General features: G+C 42.4%; 1 protein-coding gene across 3 annotated transcripts in view; it reads left to right on the top strand.

Moving 5' to 3' along the window:
- Positions 1-15,068, top strand: part of DEPTOR (DEP domain containing MTOR interacting protein) — a 74,977-nt gene that overhangs the window by 47,586 nt on the left and 12,323 nt on the right. For all 3 annotated transcript variants that reach the window (XM_048940834.1, XM_048940836.1, XM_048940835.1), the window contains 4 exons: positions 2,918-3,103; positions 3,708-3,842; positions 6,843-6,913; positions 7,543-7,647. In XM_048940834.1, the coding sequence (XP_048796791.1) occupies positions 2,918-3,103; positions 3,708-3,842; positions 6,843-6,913; positions 7,543-7,647 (497 nt within the window). The remainder of the gene's footprint in view (positions 1-2,917; positions 3,104-3,707; positions 3,843-6,842; positions 6,914-7,542; positions 7,648-15,068) is intronic.

Here is a 15,068-nt window from a genome sequence, read left to right as displayed (position 1 = left end):
CTCCCGTGTCCTGATAATTCTTTGTGTCCCAAAGGCACAGCGTCCATCTGTGCAGTGTCCTGTCTCTGGCATTGGTGCAGGAAGCAAGAGACAAGCTCCTCTAGGCTTCTCTGCAAGATGGACTTACAGTCTGACCCCATATGGCAGCTTCTGTGTCCATATGGAGGGCTGAGCCCTGAGCGCCACAGCAAGGTTTGGGCTCTTTCCTGTCTGAGTCACGATAGCTTACTTTGCTTCCCTGGCATGAACATGGTCTCTGAGACCAGAAGCTGCTGTAGACGTCTGGGCTGTTTGCTCTTTGAGGCTGTTCCTGCAGCTCACAAGTGTCAGATGATGTACTGGCGGTGCATGTCTAAATACAGCCCTTTTTCCAAGGCTCTAACGTACGTGGAGCTCCAGGAACAAAATCTTAAGGTATTGAGAAGGGATGAATGGAAGAAGGAACATGCTGAGGAGTATAAAAGAAAGGATGAGCTCAGGAAACAGCTGAGAGCTGTGGGCTGGACCTCTGGTGCAGCATCCTGGGTTTTGCTGCCTTTGGAGCCCAGGTGCTAGGCAGATCTGAGAGCAAATTGACAACATAGTGTCTGGCAGAGGCTGAGGCCAAATGGCTGAGTCTTCTTCTGCAAGTGTCAGGAATGGCTGACCTCCGAGCATGTACCTATGTTGTTGTTTATGCATTCCATGTAAATAAATACCTGAAACCCAGGTATGTGATTCTATGATTCTGTGATTCTGTGATCCGTGCAGTGATCAGATGCAGTTTATAAACTGGGTAAATCCAGAATCTAGATGAGGTGTGTCCAACTCACAGCCTATGGGCTACATGTGGGCCTGGAGAGCTAGTAATGCAGCCCCACAAGATCATCAGCTTTTAACATTATTATGTATTTGATTAGTGTGTCTGCTAGTTCTAGGAGTTCCTTACGAGTATGGATGCTGATTATAGGGACTTAATTGACTTTTCTGAAGTAAGTTGGCTAAGTTGGGGTAAAATGCCAAAAAGATTTTATGATTTGCTTCATGAAATCAAGTCATTTATGGAATCAAAAGGAAAATTTACACCAGAACTTGAAGATGAAAGCTAGCTCACAGATTTAGCATTTTTGGTGGATTTGACTGCCTGTTTAAACAACTTAAACATGTGTTTTCAAAGTGAAAATAAATTTATCTGTGCCAACTTTCAAACCATAACGGTGTTCAAAATGAAACTAAAATCATGACAAGCTCACTGTATGGCAAATAATTTTATGCATTTTTATACACTGGCTAAACGCTTGGTGCTGCAAAAAATAGGCAGCTGTGCTTTCCAATCTGGTAAAGGAATTTCAGGATAGGTTTCAATATTTCAAAATATACAAAAACATTATTGTTTTTGTATATTTGCAACTCCATTTCATAGAATCATCATAGAATCATAGAATGGCCTGGGTTGAAAAGGACCACAGTGATCATCGAGTTTCAACCCCCATGCTTTGTGCAGGGTCACCAATCACTAGGCTGCTCAGAGCCACATCCAGCCTGGCCTTGAATGCCTCCAGGGGTGCATTCAATGCATTTCCAGTCAACAAAAATACATTACCTGTGAATTTTCAAGTGGTACACACAGAATCGGTGGTTGGACTAGATGATCTTGCAAGTTGTTTCCAACCTTGCGATTCTATGATTCTATGATTCTATGAATTGCAATCAGACATTCAACTTAGAGAAAAAAATGATGATGTCTCTTCACCAGACTTTTATAAGCCCTGTCTTACCAGAGGAAGATATCCCTCACTTCACAATCGCTCATTATTCACAACACCACTTTTGGCTGTATATACATTTGTGAGAAACTGTTTTCAAGGATGAAGAATAGGAAGAGTAAAATTAGGTCAAAAATCTCTGATGAACACCTTCAGAACTCACTAAGAATTGTGACTACTACTATCAATCCAGATACTAATGCATTGGTTTCACAGAAACAGAGTCAAAATGCCTCTAGCATTATGTTTTTGTTGCCTTCTTTTTTTTATGTTTTAATAAAAATATCTAAAAATATATGTTTTTTAAATGATATACATTGACTATATTATATATTGTATACATGGCCCAAAACAATTCCTCTTCACTCAGTGTGGCCCAGGCAAGCTAGAAGGTTGACACCCATGATCTAGATCCTTCATGGAAAAGGTCGACTGTGGGAAGTCATTTCTGTGGAACGAGGAGCTGAATGAAGGTGGAGAAAATGCAGGCAAAACCTCTACAGCAGCTGTGTGGGATCCTGCAGCAGTAATGCAGGGAGTGCTCAGGGGAGCTTTTCCACAATTCAGCACTGAAGCAGGCAGTGCATGTTGGGACCTGGACCAGCTCCATCCAGCTGCTGCATTTCACACCGCTATTGAGAGGCAGCTTCAGCACCAGCAACTGCGCAGACGTTGTGCTGCTGCTGCAGGCTGCAGGCACGCTGTGCTCGCCAGCAGCCTGGGATTTGCTCTTGGTGTCAAAACAGGTTGTCATTAAGACTTCTGTTCATTATGTTAGAAATGATTTTTGGCCGAGTGCCTGTTCCCAAACCTCGCGTATCCGGGCAAAGGAGAGGAAGCGAAATGCAGGAAGCGTCTGGGACACCGTGTCCATGGTGGCTGAGACAGAGGAAATGCACAGGTCTCGCTTTTCTACTGCCCGTGGCTCTGAAAGACACAGGCAGTGTCTTTCCAAGACTGAGGCATTGGCACAGATCTAAGTGAGGGAGCTAAGTCTGCTCTAGGGACCAGCAGCACTTTATGGCATACAGGGTTGACGTGCTCCTCTTCTGAGCCTACAGCAGGGACAGGAGAGGGACAGGATGTTTGGATACGAGTGTCCAAGGCTCACTGCAGACAGCTGTGCTCGGATTTCAGTCCCACCAAACACCTCTATCCTTTTCTTTTCCCAGTGTCCAACAAGCATCATTTTATGGACAGCAATTTGCTCTACCAGTGCAGGATGAATTTCCGCCGGCGGCGGCGGCTGATGGAGCTGCTCACCGAGAAGTCTCGCCTGGTGCCAGAAAGCCACGACAGCCCCTTTTGCCTGCGCAAGCAGAACCATGACAACAGAAAACACACCAGTTTTCTGTCAGGTGACTCATTAGCTGCACTGCTCTCTGTAGAGTGACTGCATGGGGTGTTAAACGTCCTCCAGCACCCTTTCTGTGTGAGGGATTTCACTGTTAACCTAAAAACAGTCATGTATCCCTGTTTGCAGGGATTGTCTCAATTTACCCAATCTTTAGCTCTTGGCGTAGCTTTTGCTCTGGTATCAGTAGCACCTCAGTTGTTGATCAAAAATCAGTGTCTATGAGCAAACAGAATGCGTTAAAATCACCGCAAGCCCAAAGTAATTTGCCCTGTATATTCAATGCTGATTTTGAGAAAGATAAGGGGAAGGAGGCCAGAGTGTTTGTGTTTGCTGCACAGAAATATCAAGCAGGAACTGAAAGAATAAGTGGGAAATGGAATAACTTTTTCCCTGTATTGAAATGCCTCCTAGAAGATCCTGCAGTGGGAGCAGTTTGGCCATTGTATTAGCTGAGGTATTACAATATTCATGCAGTGACCCTTTTATGTGTAACATGTTTACCCCTTAAGAAGGTGAAAGCACGGCTTACTGCTGGTGGTTTAAAGAATCCAAAGAACTGTGTTCAGTAATTGACACTGGTTCCCTTTCCCCCTCTGGTTTTGCAGTGAGCCCCACCAAGGAGATAAAGATTGTGTCGGCAGTGCGGAGGAGCAGCATGAGCAGCTGTGGCAGCAGTGGGTACTTCAGCAGCAGCCCCACGCTCAGCAGCAGCCCCCCGGTGCTCTGCAACCCCAAATCCGGTGAGCACCAACATCAGCTTTTGATGCACAGGAGATGGGTACAGGCATCTGTGTGGGAGAAAGGGATGTGAGGAATGCTCAGCATCTCGTCTAACTTTATCTCTTCAAGGGTAAATTAAAAATTCACTACATCATGAATGTGAGGGGGGATTATTAGCATCACCCAGCCTTGCTGAATGCAAGCCAGACGTCTGCCTCCTGTAATCTCAGCACCAAGCCCTTAATTGTGGCTGGAGCTACAGTTTATCTCCTAGAAGGACATGCAGCCAGACAGCCAGCTTCGCCTCTGCACTGCCAAGCCCTGGGCCAACCCAAACCTCCTCCTTGAGACATTCCTTTGGCGTAAGTCATGGGAGTGTTTAACTGTCCAGTGGCCACAGGAGTTGTTATGAAATAACACAGCTCAGAAGACAACAGCATCTAGAGCTGGAGAAAGCATTGTTAGTGCCTGTCTGATGCCATTGCAATGCTTTCCTTTGTTTAGGTCTTACACAGGTCTGTTTGGGAAGGTAGAAATAGTGGTAAGGCTTGCTTTCTTTTTGAAAGGATTTCCTACCCCACAAAGGAAGGTTAAATGCACCCATTCTTCCACAGCTTGGTTAAAATTGTTTCTCATTGTACATCTGTGAAGGGGAAAACAGACTGCAATAGATATTGTTTCAACCCCCCTGTTTCCCTCAGAAGGAGCTCTGAGGTTCAAAGCCCATGGTGCCCTTTGTGCTCCCTGTTATTTTGGATTCAGTATGAATGTCCCCATTCTGCTCTGAGTGGAGGCAAGCACACAACTGATGGGCAGGAGGTCATTTTGGGGCTTACTGTGTGTTTGGATGTGGGGGCATTTCTGTCATTGTGTGAGGCATTTGGAGGTTGGTTTGTCCTACCGGAAGTTGGAAGGCAGGGGTGTTGCATGGGCAGAAGCATGCAGTGAAGGGCTGGTTGCTGCATCGCTGCTCAAGCAGTGTGGGGAGCGTTGTGCACAGGGAAAGGCTTCAGTGAATGCATATCTGTGTTGCCTTCAAAGGAGTGCTGCCATTTAAAGTCTCTGCTAACAGTAAACTGCTGCTGGGCATTCAGTGCCACCTTCCCACATGTTTGTCCCTCTATTCAAAATGCCACAGCATTATGTCTTGGCAAAATACCTCTCAGGTATGTTACCAGAAAGGCTGTGACAGTGTTGGTAGTCTGAACCCTTTGGCCCCAGTACACCATTAATTACATCCTGGAAACATTTCTGGGACAGATAAAGCAGCATTCATGCACTCTCCACAAACGTTTGTGATATCTGAAGCATGTCAGCTATTCCATTCACTTATGGCTTAATTATATGTGAAGTGTCAACCCATGCGTAGTGAGAACAAGTTTATTTTAATGCAACTGATTCTACAACACTGGAAGAAAAAGAAGCTGATGTTGCCCTTTCATACATTATTGTTTTCTTTTTTTAAACACAATCTGCCTTAGGGTAATTCCTCTTGTAGCACAAGTACAGATCCACACATCACCTCACATAGGTTAGCGTAAGGCTTGCAGATGTAAATGTTACGGAGGAATTCTTAATCCTCTGCTGGAGTATAAAATGACTTTTTCACCAACAGTTTCCTGCTACCCAGGATCAGAGCTTGTTGCTGAACTGCATGTTAATAAATAGAAGGCGAGGCATCTTGTCAGATGAGTTCATTGCAGGGAGATCCTTTTATAAAAACAGGTCATGACTTGACCAGTCATATAGGAAAACAATTACCAAACAAGACTTCTGAGGGTATAATGAAGGAAAGCACGCAGCATGTCCTGAGTGGATGGTTTATCTGATGCTGATCTGTTGAGTGAGGACGGTTGTCCAGGCTTTTTAAGATGAATGGACATGCTTTGTAAATTGTAACTGGCTAAATGACCACTTGCCAAAATCCACAGGGAAGAAAAAAATGACATATTGGTTTGTACACAGTAACTCTTCCTACTTCCATGAGCATCATTTAGAAACTCACGAATATCTCAGAATACAATCTGGGAGAAATTTTAACTTTGACCTGTGGCTTAAAAGGCAGGCATCATCAAAATAATTAATTACTATAGGAAATCAATCCTAATTTGGAAGGTGAGATAGGCAAATGCAGTGAACTGTTTATGTATTTCCATTGCCTTCCATCTTGTAAAGCATGTACAGACAGATAAGAATGATATGCAGAATTGTATTGACTTGGTTTGACATAACTTTACAGTTAGTTTATTTAGGGGAAAATTACACTATTGCACAGTGAAGTAGTGCAGAATCACTTTCAGAAGGTACTGGTAAATCAGAGCCAGCTATAGACTGAATGGGCTCTGTCTGGATAGGAGGGCACTGGATGTCTGTGCTTACAATTGCAGAAATCTCTTTGTTGGGTTAATTCCTGAACCAACCAGCAGCAGTGCTGCACAACAAAGCCAACATTCCCTGTCTTCTGCCAGGGAAAATCCCCTCTCATTCCTAAACAAAACAAACCAGAAAAAAGGTTGGTGGAAAAAGTAGAGATTTGGAAGTGACAAGGACTTCTTGTTTTGGGAAGAGAAAGGCAGATTGCCAAGCTTTCTTGCATGCAGTATGACCTGTCTGAATTTTCTTGTTACTGAATTCTGGGATTCCAAACTGACTCAGATGAAATGTGCAAGAGAGCCTATCAGAAAAGCTTCTTCATGCCGTGGAGGTTGGCTGCTTGTTTCAACAGTGGGCACAGGAGCAGCCACTTGTAATGCTTGTGGTCGTGTTCAGTGGATGCTGATTGCAGACAACAAAGTTTGTTGCCTGAACCCCCTGTCTTCCAAAGATCTCATCATTAGTGCTCAAAGTTATTCTGCAGACTTTTCCTTGGCTCTTCTGCTTATTTCAAGTAAGACTTCAAGAACTGAAGTGTGTATTGGATGTGGGACAGAAGGGCATTATGCTCCAACATTGTGTCTTATTTATTAGGAGAAGCTTCAGATGAATGTTTATATTAAATATTTATTTATGTATCCCTACAGTATTAAAGAGACCGGTGACTGCTGATGAGCTTTTGATGCCTGGAGCTCCATACGTCAGGAAAACTTTTACAGTATGTCTCTGGTCTTTTTTCTGTGCATTGTATGCCTAAGGTAATCCAAACAGACATTTTCTGAAGGGATAATTAGTGGTTATTTGCACTTGCTAAGGTTTGTACTTTTAAGTCCTGAAATGTGTTATCAGTACTGCCACACATTTCAGGACTGATTCTGTACTTGTTTATCCTGTCTTTATGTCATTGTAGTACTGCTGACTTAAATGGGTTGTGAAATTACATAAAGACACTAATATTTGTATTACACAAACTCATCTAAACTTTGTGATCCTGGTACTACATCCACTGTAGGTTAACTACCCAAGATTAACTACGCAAACTGAAGGGTTTTTTTCAGAGTGTGATGGGAAAGGAATTTCGATTCAGTATTAGAGAAAGTCTTTGCAAAAAGACAATTTTGTACCTGGTCAGTCATTGGAAAGCACTGCATTTTGCGGCCTCCTGGTTCAACAAAGGAAAAGTTTGTTGAAAGCAAAAGGCATAGTGCCTTTCCCATATCTTATATAAGAGACTGTACACAGTTTTTGGTAAAATATTATCATACGGTGTCCAATAAAAAGGAGTTGTCCTGAATTTAGATGTATCAGAGTGCTAGCAGTGCTCACCTCCTTCTTTTCTCTTTCAAGATCGTTGGCGATGCAGTTGGCTGGGGCTTTGTGGTGCGGGGCAGCAAGCCGTGCCACATCCAGGCTGTGGACCCCAGCGGGCCGGCAGCTGCAGCCGGCATGAAGGTGTGTGCTCAAAGAGGGATGCTTTACTGTGGTGTTTGGGCTTCTTGGTGAAGGTCTTGGGCTGCTTGTATTTGGACAGTGGGAGGTATTCTTGTTTCCTGGGCTGAGTGCCTTTCAGATTTAAGTGTTGATAATCATTTAATTCAGTTGCCTTTTGCCCTCTTTATACTTCATTTTTTCTGTCCTTGAGGTTCTTCATAGAATCACAGAATGGTTTGGTTTGGATGGGTCTCTAAGATCAGCTAGTTCCAACCCCACTGCAGTGGGCAGGGATAACTTCCAGTAGAACAGGATTTTCCAAATGTCCCATCCAACCTGGCACTGAAAAACTCCAGAAGTGGAAAATCTTCAAGTCACTTCTCCCTGTGAAACTCAACTCTTCTTTCCAAGTAGCTTTCTTGATCTTCTTTTCTTTTTTTCGTTTCTTCTTTGCTTTTTTATTTTTACCTCTTTCCACCTCTGGACAGATTCTAGTCTCCCTGCCTTTTACTTATTTTCCTGTATACAAAGATGGAGCCAGAAATACAAGAAAGAAGAGGACAGACCTTTTATTGGGGTTTGTGGTGAGAAGACAAAGGGAATTGGTTTCAGTCTAAAAGAGATGAGATTTAGGTTGGATATAAGGGAAATGTCTTTTACAGTGAGGGTGGTGAAGCACTGGAACAGGTTGCCCAGAGATGAAATGGAAGCCTTGTCCCTGGAGGCATTCAAGGTCAGGGTGGACCAGGCTCTGAGCAACCTGATCTAGCTGTGGATGTCCCTGTTCATTGCAGGAGAGTTGGACTAGCTGACTTGTAAGTATCCCTTTCAAATGTATGGATTCTCTGATTCTATGAAAATAATTGCAACACCTACTCCAGTGTCCAGGCTGCAGTGAGCAGCTTACATGATGTTTTTGATGTTTTCTTATATCATAAAACTAAAAACTAAGGTTTCACATGTACTCCATGAGTAACTCAGTCTCCCCTTAATTTTATCCTGCCTTCTAATCCATCTCACTCACTCATGTATTCCCACCCATTTGGCATATGCTTCCTGATCTGCCCATTGCACAATGCAGGACGCACCATAGCATCTCTGCAAGCAATGTACAATAGGGGTTTCTCCCCTTTGGGTGCTGATTTTTTTATGAAACTTGCAAGAATGTTCTGTCTTTGAAGCTTTCACTTCTCTTGAATAAGGGCAGCGAAAACCTTTGGAGGCTGCAGAGCCTGTTGGTACAGGCAGCACCTGACACATTCTGCTGGCAAACAGCTTGATTTGTAAGGGAACTGGATTTTTCAATATGTTTTATAAAACACATAAATTAAACATGCATTTACAATTTTCATATCAAGGATACTGTTTTTGAAAAGTAATCTTGTCTAAAATATACAGGGCTTAAATTTAAAAATGGTAAATGTATTCATGTGTGTTCTAGTTTCTGAAATTGAGAATATTAGTAATTTGCATCATCTTCTAGGCTCAGAATTTAGAAGCCAGCACTAGATTAGGTCTGTTGTGAAACTTGGCTCATAAAAATAACACTTAGGTATAGAGATTTTAGGTATCTTAGGTATATCTCTATCTTAGGTATAGAGATTATCTCTAGGTATAGAGATTATCTCTTAGGTATAGAGATTATCTCTATCTTAGGTATAGAGATTTTGCTTCTGAACTTTTAAGTTTAGAGCTACATTGAGCACTGAATATATTTACTGCACTTTGGAAGTGTTCAAGAAACATTTAGATGTTGTACTAAGGGATGTGGTTTAGCAGGAAAATATTAGTGATAGGTGAATGATTGGACTGGATCATCTTGGAGATCTTCTCTAACCTTGATGATTCTATGATTCTGTGTAGTGGGTTTTGGGTTTGTTTTTGCTTTTGATTTTGTGCTGACAGCCCTGTAACTATGTAGTAGTTGGACATTTGAGTTAAGCCAGATTTTGTTTATATATTGCACCTCTGGTATTGGTTTTATCTGACAAACCATAGAATCACAGAATCACTCAGTTTGGAAAAGACCTTAAAGATCATCAAGTCCAACCACAACTTAACTGTGCTAACCTAACTAACAGCTCTCCACTAAATCATGTTCCTGAGCACCACATCCAAATGGTTTTTAAACACATCCAGGGATGGTGACTCAGCCACCTTCCTGAAGAGCCTATTCCAGTGCTTGACAACCTAAACTTACCTGGCACAACTTGAGGCCATTTCCCCTCGTCCTGTCACCTGTCACCAGTGAGAAGAGACCAAGCCCACTCTTGCTGTAAGCACCTTTCAGATATTGGAAGAGAGCAATAAGGTCCCTCAGCCTCCTTTTCCCCAGACTGAACAGCCTCAGTTCCTTCAGTCTCTCCTCATAGGGCATATTCTCCAAGTCCTTCACAAGTATTGTTGCTCTTCTTTGAACCTGCTCCAGCCCACTCTTTGTGCAGTCCCTGATGGGATTTTAGCTGTTTACCTGATCCACTCACAACATAAGAATGTAGAAGACTGCCTGTCCTGGTGGGAGTAAATGGTATTTTAGACAGTAAAACTGGAGTATATCACCCCGATTTTGCATGAAGGGTAGATTTGATTATTTGCAAAGGTGCTATCTTTGTATAAAACGCTTTGTGAGAACAGAATTGTGAGTGGAACATTCTGGCTATGTATTAGGAGGCACCAAAGTTGATGTTGCATTTTTTAAAATGCCTTTAGCCCCAGACAAGGATATGCCAGTTTCCTTTGAAAATAAGGTGTTTTTTTTTTAAAGTGTTTAAGTGTTGCAGTAGATATGTAAATTATATTTCAGTATCTGCTTTTTTTAAATATATGTCTCTTAATCCATCTGTTTATAGCACTCTTCAATATGGCAGATTTAAAGGAGTCATATGACCATGACAGTTCCTTGAACATAAAACTTCCTTTGGGTGGGAGCTGCAGCTGGGGCACTGTGAAGACAGGCTGTTGGGCATAGTAACTCCTGGTGGCCCAGAGTAGGAGGCTTTTGTCTGCCAGTCCTGCATGGCACCAAAGAAGCTCTAACACGGAAAGTTGGCTATGATGAAAGGGCAAGAATTTGAAGAAGAGCCAAGTCTTGGCGTTGCAGTTTGTAGAAAAGTTTTTGGCAGTAGCAGCAGGGTTTTTCCTCCTAAGGAGATGAATCCAGTGTAATCATTTCTGGAAGCATCTTTGTTTGTAAAGCTTGTGATTTTTTACTTATCTCTCTTGGATAGCATTATATGCCTGTCTTTGCATTATGCTGGACAAATTGTTCCAAGAGGACTGCTGATTGTAGCATCTCACTTTGTGCACTTTAAAATTCACTGTAGGTTATATAAAGCAGTAACTGTTCCAGGATTAATCTACCTGAAGGACTCTGTGGTGTCCTGCTTTCAGTCTGGGCTTGGCTGGGATCCCGGCCTGTTCCAGAGCTCTGTGAATGGAAAGTATCAGCAGAAATTTCAATGAGATTGGGTTGAAACACTTGGCCACATGCAACGATCTTGTGTTCCCCATTGGGCAGGGTGGCTGGGATGCCTGGGTCTCCATAACCACTGAATCATCAAATCACAGAATATTCCAAGTTGGAAGGGACCCATAAGGGTCATCAAGTCCAATTCCTGGCTCCATACAGGACCACCCGAAAATAGAATCACAGAATATCCTGAGTTGGAAGGGAGCCATTATGCATACATGTGCTGGTGTGGAAGCAGTCAGCACCACGTTACAGCAACAGCCTCTTCAGGGTCACTGTTAGGGCAGTTTAACTCAGAAAAGTACAAGCACAGCCTACTGAAGAGGTGTGAGCAGATATTAGCTTCTTGATGTTAAGCCTTTACAGGCTTCTTCTGGGCCCATAAAGTGGGACTGCCATTTACAGCTTGTGGTTACAAGTTTGAAGCAGTGCAAATAATTTAATAAATATGTTGTCAATTATCTTTATAAAAGTATTTTTAGACCTGATCTGTTGAAGTGCAGTTGCCTGTGGCAGCGTTGGAGGAGCGTAACGGCTGTAAGCGCATTAGTGAGCAGAAGCTGGAGGCGATGCAGGGCTATGAAAAGAATCAGTGTTGCAATGCACACGTCCAAGTTATTTGTAGCTCTGTTTTACTGTCTGCTGTCGTCAGCAGACTGAGAAGGGAAGACAGGAACAGCAGGGGTTCTGAGGTTGCTTTAATGTTCCTGATTGGCTGGCTGCAAAATTCAGGTCTCTGCTAAATATTGCCAGTTGCTGTGAGGAGAACTCTTGTCCCCCTTTTCTCACTTTTATTCTTTAAGCTAATCTATGGTTTTAAGGTTCAAGTATTTTTGAAAAGCTATTTTTGAAAAGGCTTGACTTCAAACCGATGGCTGAAGTTGTACGTTACACGTTGTTATTTGGTGTGCCATCACTGCTGCAGAGTGTGAGCTGTGCAGCAGCCCAAGTGTGGTGGGAGGCCTAGGAAGAAGACAGGTTTACTGTTAACTTTGCTGATGGTCTGTTCGTCCTTTTGGCTGGAGAAATCACTGACCCATTCTAATCTTTGCAGAACGCTGAAGAATATCTAACTGCTTAGATCAATTATAAACAAATAATGTTTATAGGTGTTACATGTAAGGTCTTTGTATCACATACATTTCCAATGGCCACTCAATCCTTTTTACCCTACTCTAGTTCTTCCTTTCAGTTAATAGAAGGAGGTTTTGGGGTGTATGTATTAGTTGGTCACCAATAGTGCTTCTGCTTGGGGGGTTTCAGAACACGGCCAGGATCGTTTCAGTCTGCTGCTGATCTTTAAAAGCTGGCAGAGTGAGGAGGTCATTCTCATAAATTTCAGTCTGGGCCATGGTCTTTTACATTCTCAAATGATTATTTCAAGGCCGAGTTCTCAAATGAATTCACGGGCAGGCTAAGAGCCAAATCTCAACTGCTATTGAGTAACCACTGTTTCGTGGAATGTAATTGCTGTCAGGGTCTGTTGGGGCCATCAAGTCCATTACTCAGATAGGCACTGTCTGATTAGTTTTTAGAATCCAGATACTGCCGTGGTCAAAAAATTCACAGGTTGCTCCGAAAGTAATGCCTTCCGTTTATTTCCATGGAAATGACAACAGATGCAAAAAGAACACTGTTTGGTGGAGTAAATTCTCAGCTACAAAACTCTATTTTTCAATATAGTCACCACCGTTAGTTGTGCATTTTCACCAACGATGCAGTCTGCATGCTGCACTCGTAGAAGTCTGCACCAGGGGAGGTAACTCACTGTTGCTGCCACCAATGCTGAAACGCACCCCCACCTGCACCACTGCACCACTGTGCTCACGTCCACTGTTTGGTCTCCACGGATGTCCAGCAAACATTGATAAATGTCAGTGGGTGCTCTTTTTTTTCCACATGGAGGGATTCAGTGAAATCCCTTTGCATCATATGCTCTTCCATGTCAGATGCCATTTTTTCAACTTGCCCTTGTGCTGCCATGTGACACAACAAAATGTAATGGAACACTGGGGTGAAGGTTCAGCCTCTATTGCCATACTGTCAACATCTGCCTCTGATGTCGTGGACCAATACAATGAAATAGGCATTACTTTCAGAGCAGCCCTCATATTACAGGCCTGCAACAAAAAGAACTAAAAGTTACACGTTATGAAGTGCCAGCTTAGAGATGAGTGAAAAGCATGTGGCATCAGAGGAACTGCCAATGTCTTCTATTCCTGCAACAACAAGAAATTTGAACTGTGAAATTCTCAGCATGTTGAATGAACTCTGGGCTGTCAGAGAAACGCAAAACCCGCTCCATGGCTCTTGCCAGCCTGACCTCAAACTGAAAAGGTGATGGCTCAGCTATTTGACAAGATAGCCAGTCCAAAAATTCTAAAAATTGTCACTGTTTATTCCCCCTGGAAAAAAAAAGCCCATCTCTGGCTGTGGCCAATCTCCAGTGTTTTTCAGAATAGTGGGAAAAGTGAGAGAGAATGGATATCACAAGTGAGAAAATTCTTCGTAACTCCTGAAAGCAGCCTGGTTGGAGCTTGAAGTTAAAGACTTCTGTAAGGAAGGTACAATGAACTTGCCTCCAATTTAAACCTCTCCATGAAACCTAGGAGAGGAAGAATACTTTGGTGTTTGTTGCCGTGGCTCTAACCCTTTAAGCACCAGGAAGATGCTTCACAGCTTCACAGCTAATTTAAGGTATCCAAAGGGATACCTACTATCTCATGTGACTGAGCTTTAAACGAGAAGATGAAGTAGATTCGGATAAATATTTATATTGTGCACTAACATATGGTATTGTTGAAGCAGATGCAATTCAGTCTAAGAATTCTTATCTTATCCCAACATGTTACTGGTTGTAGAAAAACATAAATTACACAAGCTGCCATCTGTTTTCAATTACAGCATGAAAACACTGAGGCAGGTTGGTATTTTCCTTCAGTGGTTTTATCAGCTAGCTGCTGAATTTGATAATTACATTAGAGTGCATTCAGAATGTGTGTATTTAGTAATGTGAACACTCAAAAAAAGTTGCTGACAAACTGCTTTCATAACTTGTCCATAAATAGAGAAGAATCAGAGCTAAATGTGTGTGTGATGAATGCCACTACTGTAGTGCTTGAAAATAGACATGTAAGTAAGTTTCAAACATGTCTCCCTAAGTGATTGTCTTAATTTTTGATCGTATGTAGTTAAAAACTATAACAGAAAGGTCTGTTGTCTTCTGGGGAAATGTAGAAACTTTATTCAAGCACCTGGTAAGAACATAATGGACAACATTTTGGATGCTTTTCTTTCACCACTCAGTCTTTAGCAAAAATCCACTCTAAAAAAAATAAAAGAAAATTCAGTAAGACAGCTGTGTTAGTAACACGATGATTCAACAGAAGTTGGAAGAGATCAAATATTTGTGAATTTGAAAATATTCATCTCTGCCATCAACATGAAAAATGGATTAGTGGCATGTTGTCCTTGACAACATCATGTGCAGCAGTCACCCTACTTTGCTGATCAATGCATGATTTGGTGCCTGGAATTTCTTATCCTGTGCCTTCCTCAGTTTAGTCTGTGTGCATCATGTGCTACAGCTGAAAGCTGGTGAGCTGAGCTGATGCATCTGTAATTGTCCCAAAGTTTCCTTCTCCAGGGATTGTATTTTGTTAGCCTAAATGAGTAGTTCCCAATTTTTTTACTGACCTCTTTCCAATAGGTTGGGTCTACCCTAAAGCCCTGGTAATCTAACTATACTGGGAGTATTGCCTTGCGGAAGTATGATGGCAGTTCTCCTCCTGAGAAGCACATCTTAAGATTGCATTGTGTGTTCATGGAAACAACACGAGCCTCAGGAGATCTAACTGAGCCATCACGGGTTTTGGAATCTACTTGCATGAAGTGAATATCAGTAATTGTAGTTAAATGCTGGGCAGAACATTTCAGTAGCATCAAAATCTTTTAAAATAGAGTAGTGGGCAGC

Source organism: Lagopus muta, chromosome 3, assembly GCF_023343835.1.
Source record: "Lagopus muta isolate bLagMut1 chromosome 3, bLagMut1 primary, whole genome shotgun sequence".
NCBI classification, from domain to species: domain Eukaryota; kingdom Metazoa; phylum Chordata; class Aves; order Galliformes; family Phasianidae; genus Lagopus; species Lagopus muta.
This window is presented reverse-complemented; position numbering and strand designations above follow the sequence as displayed.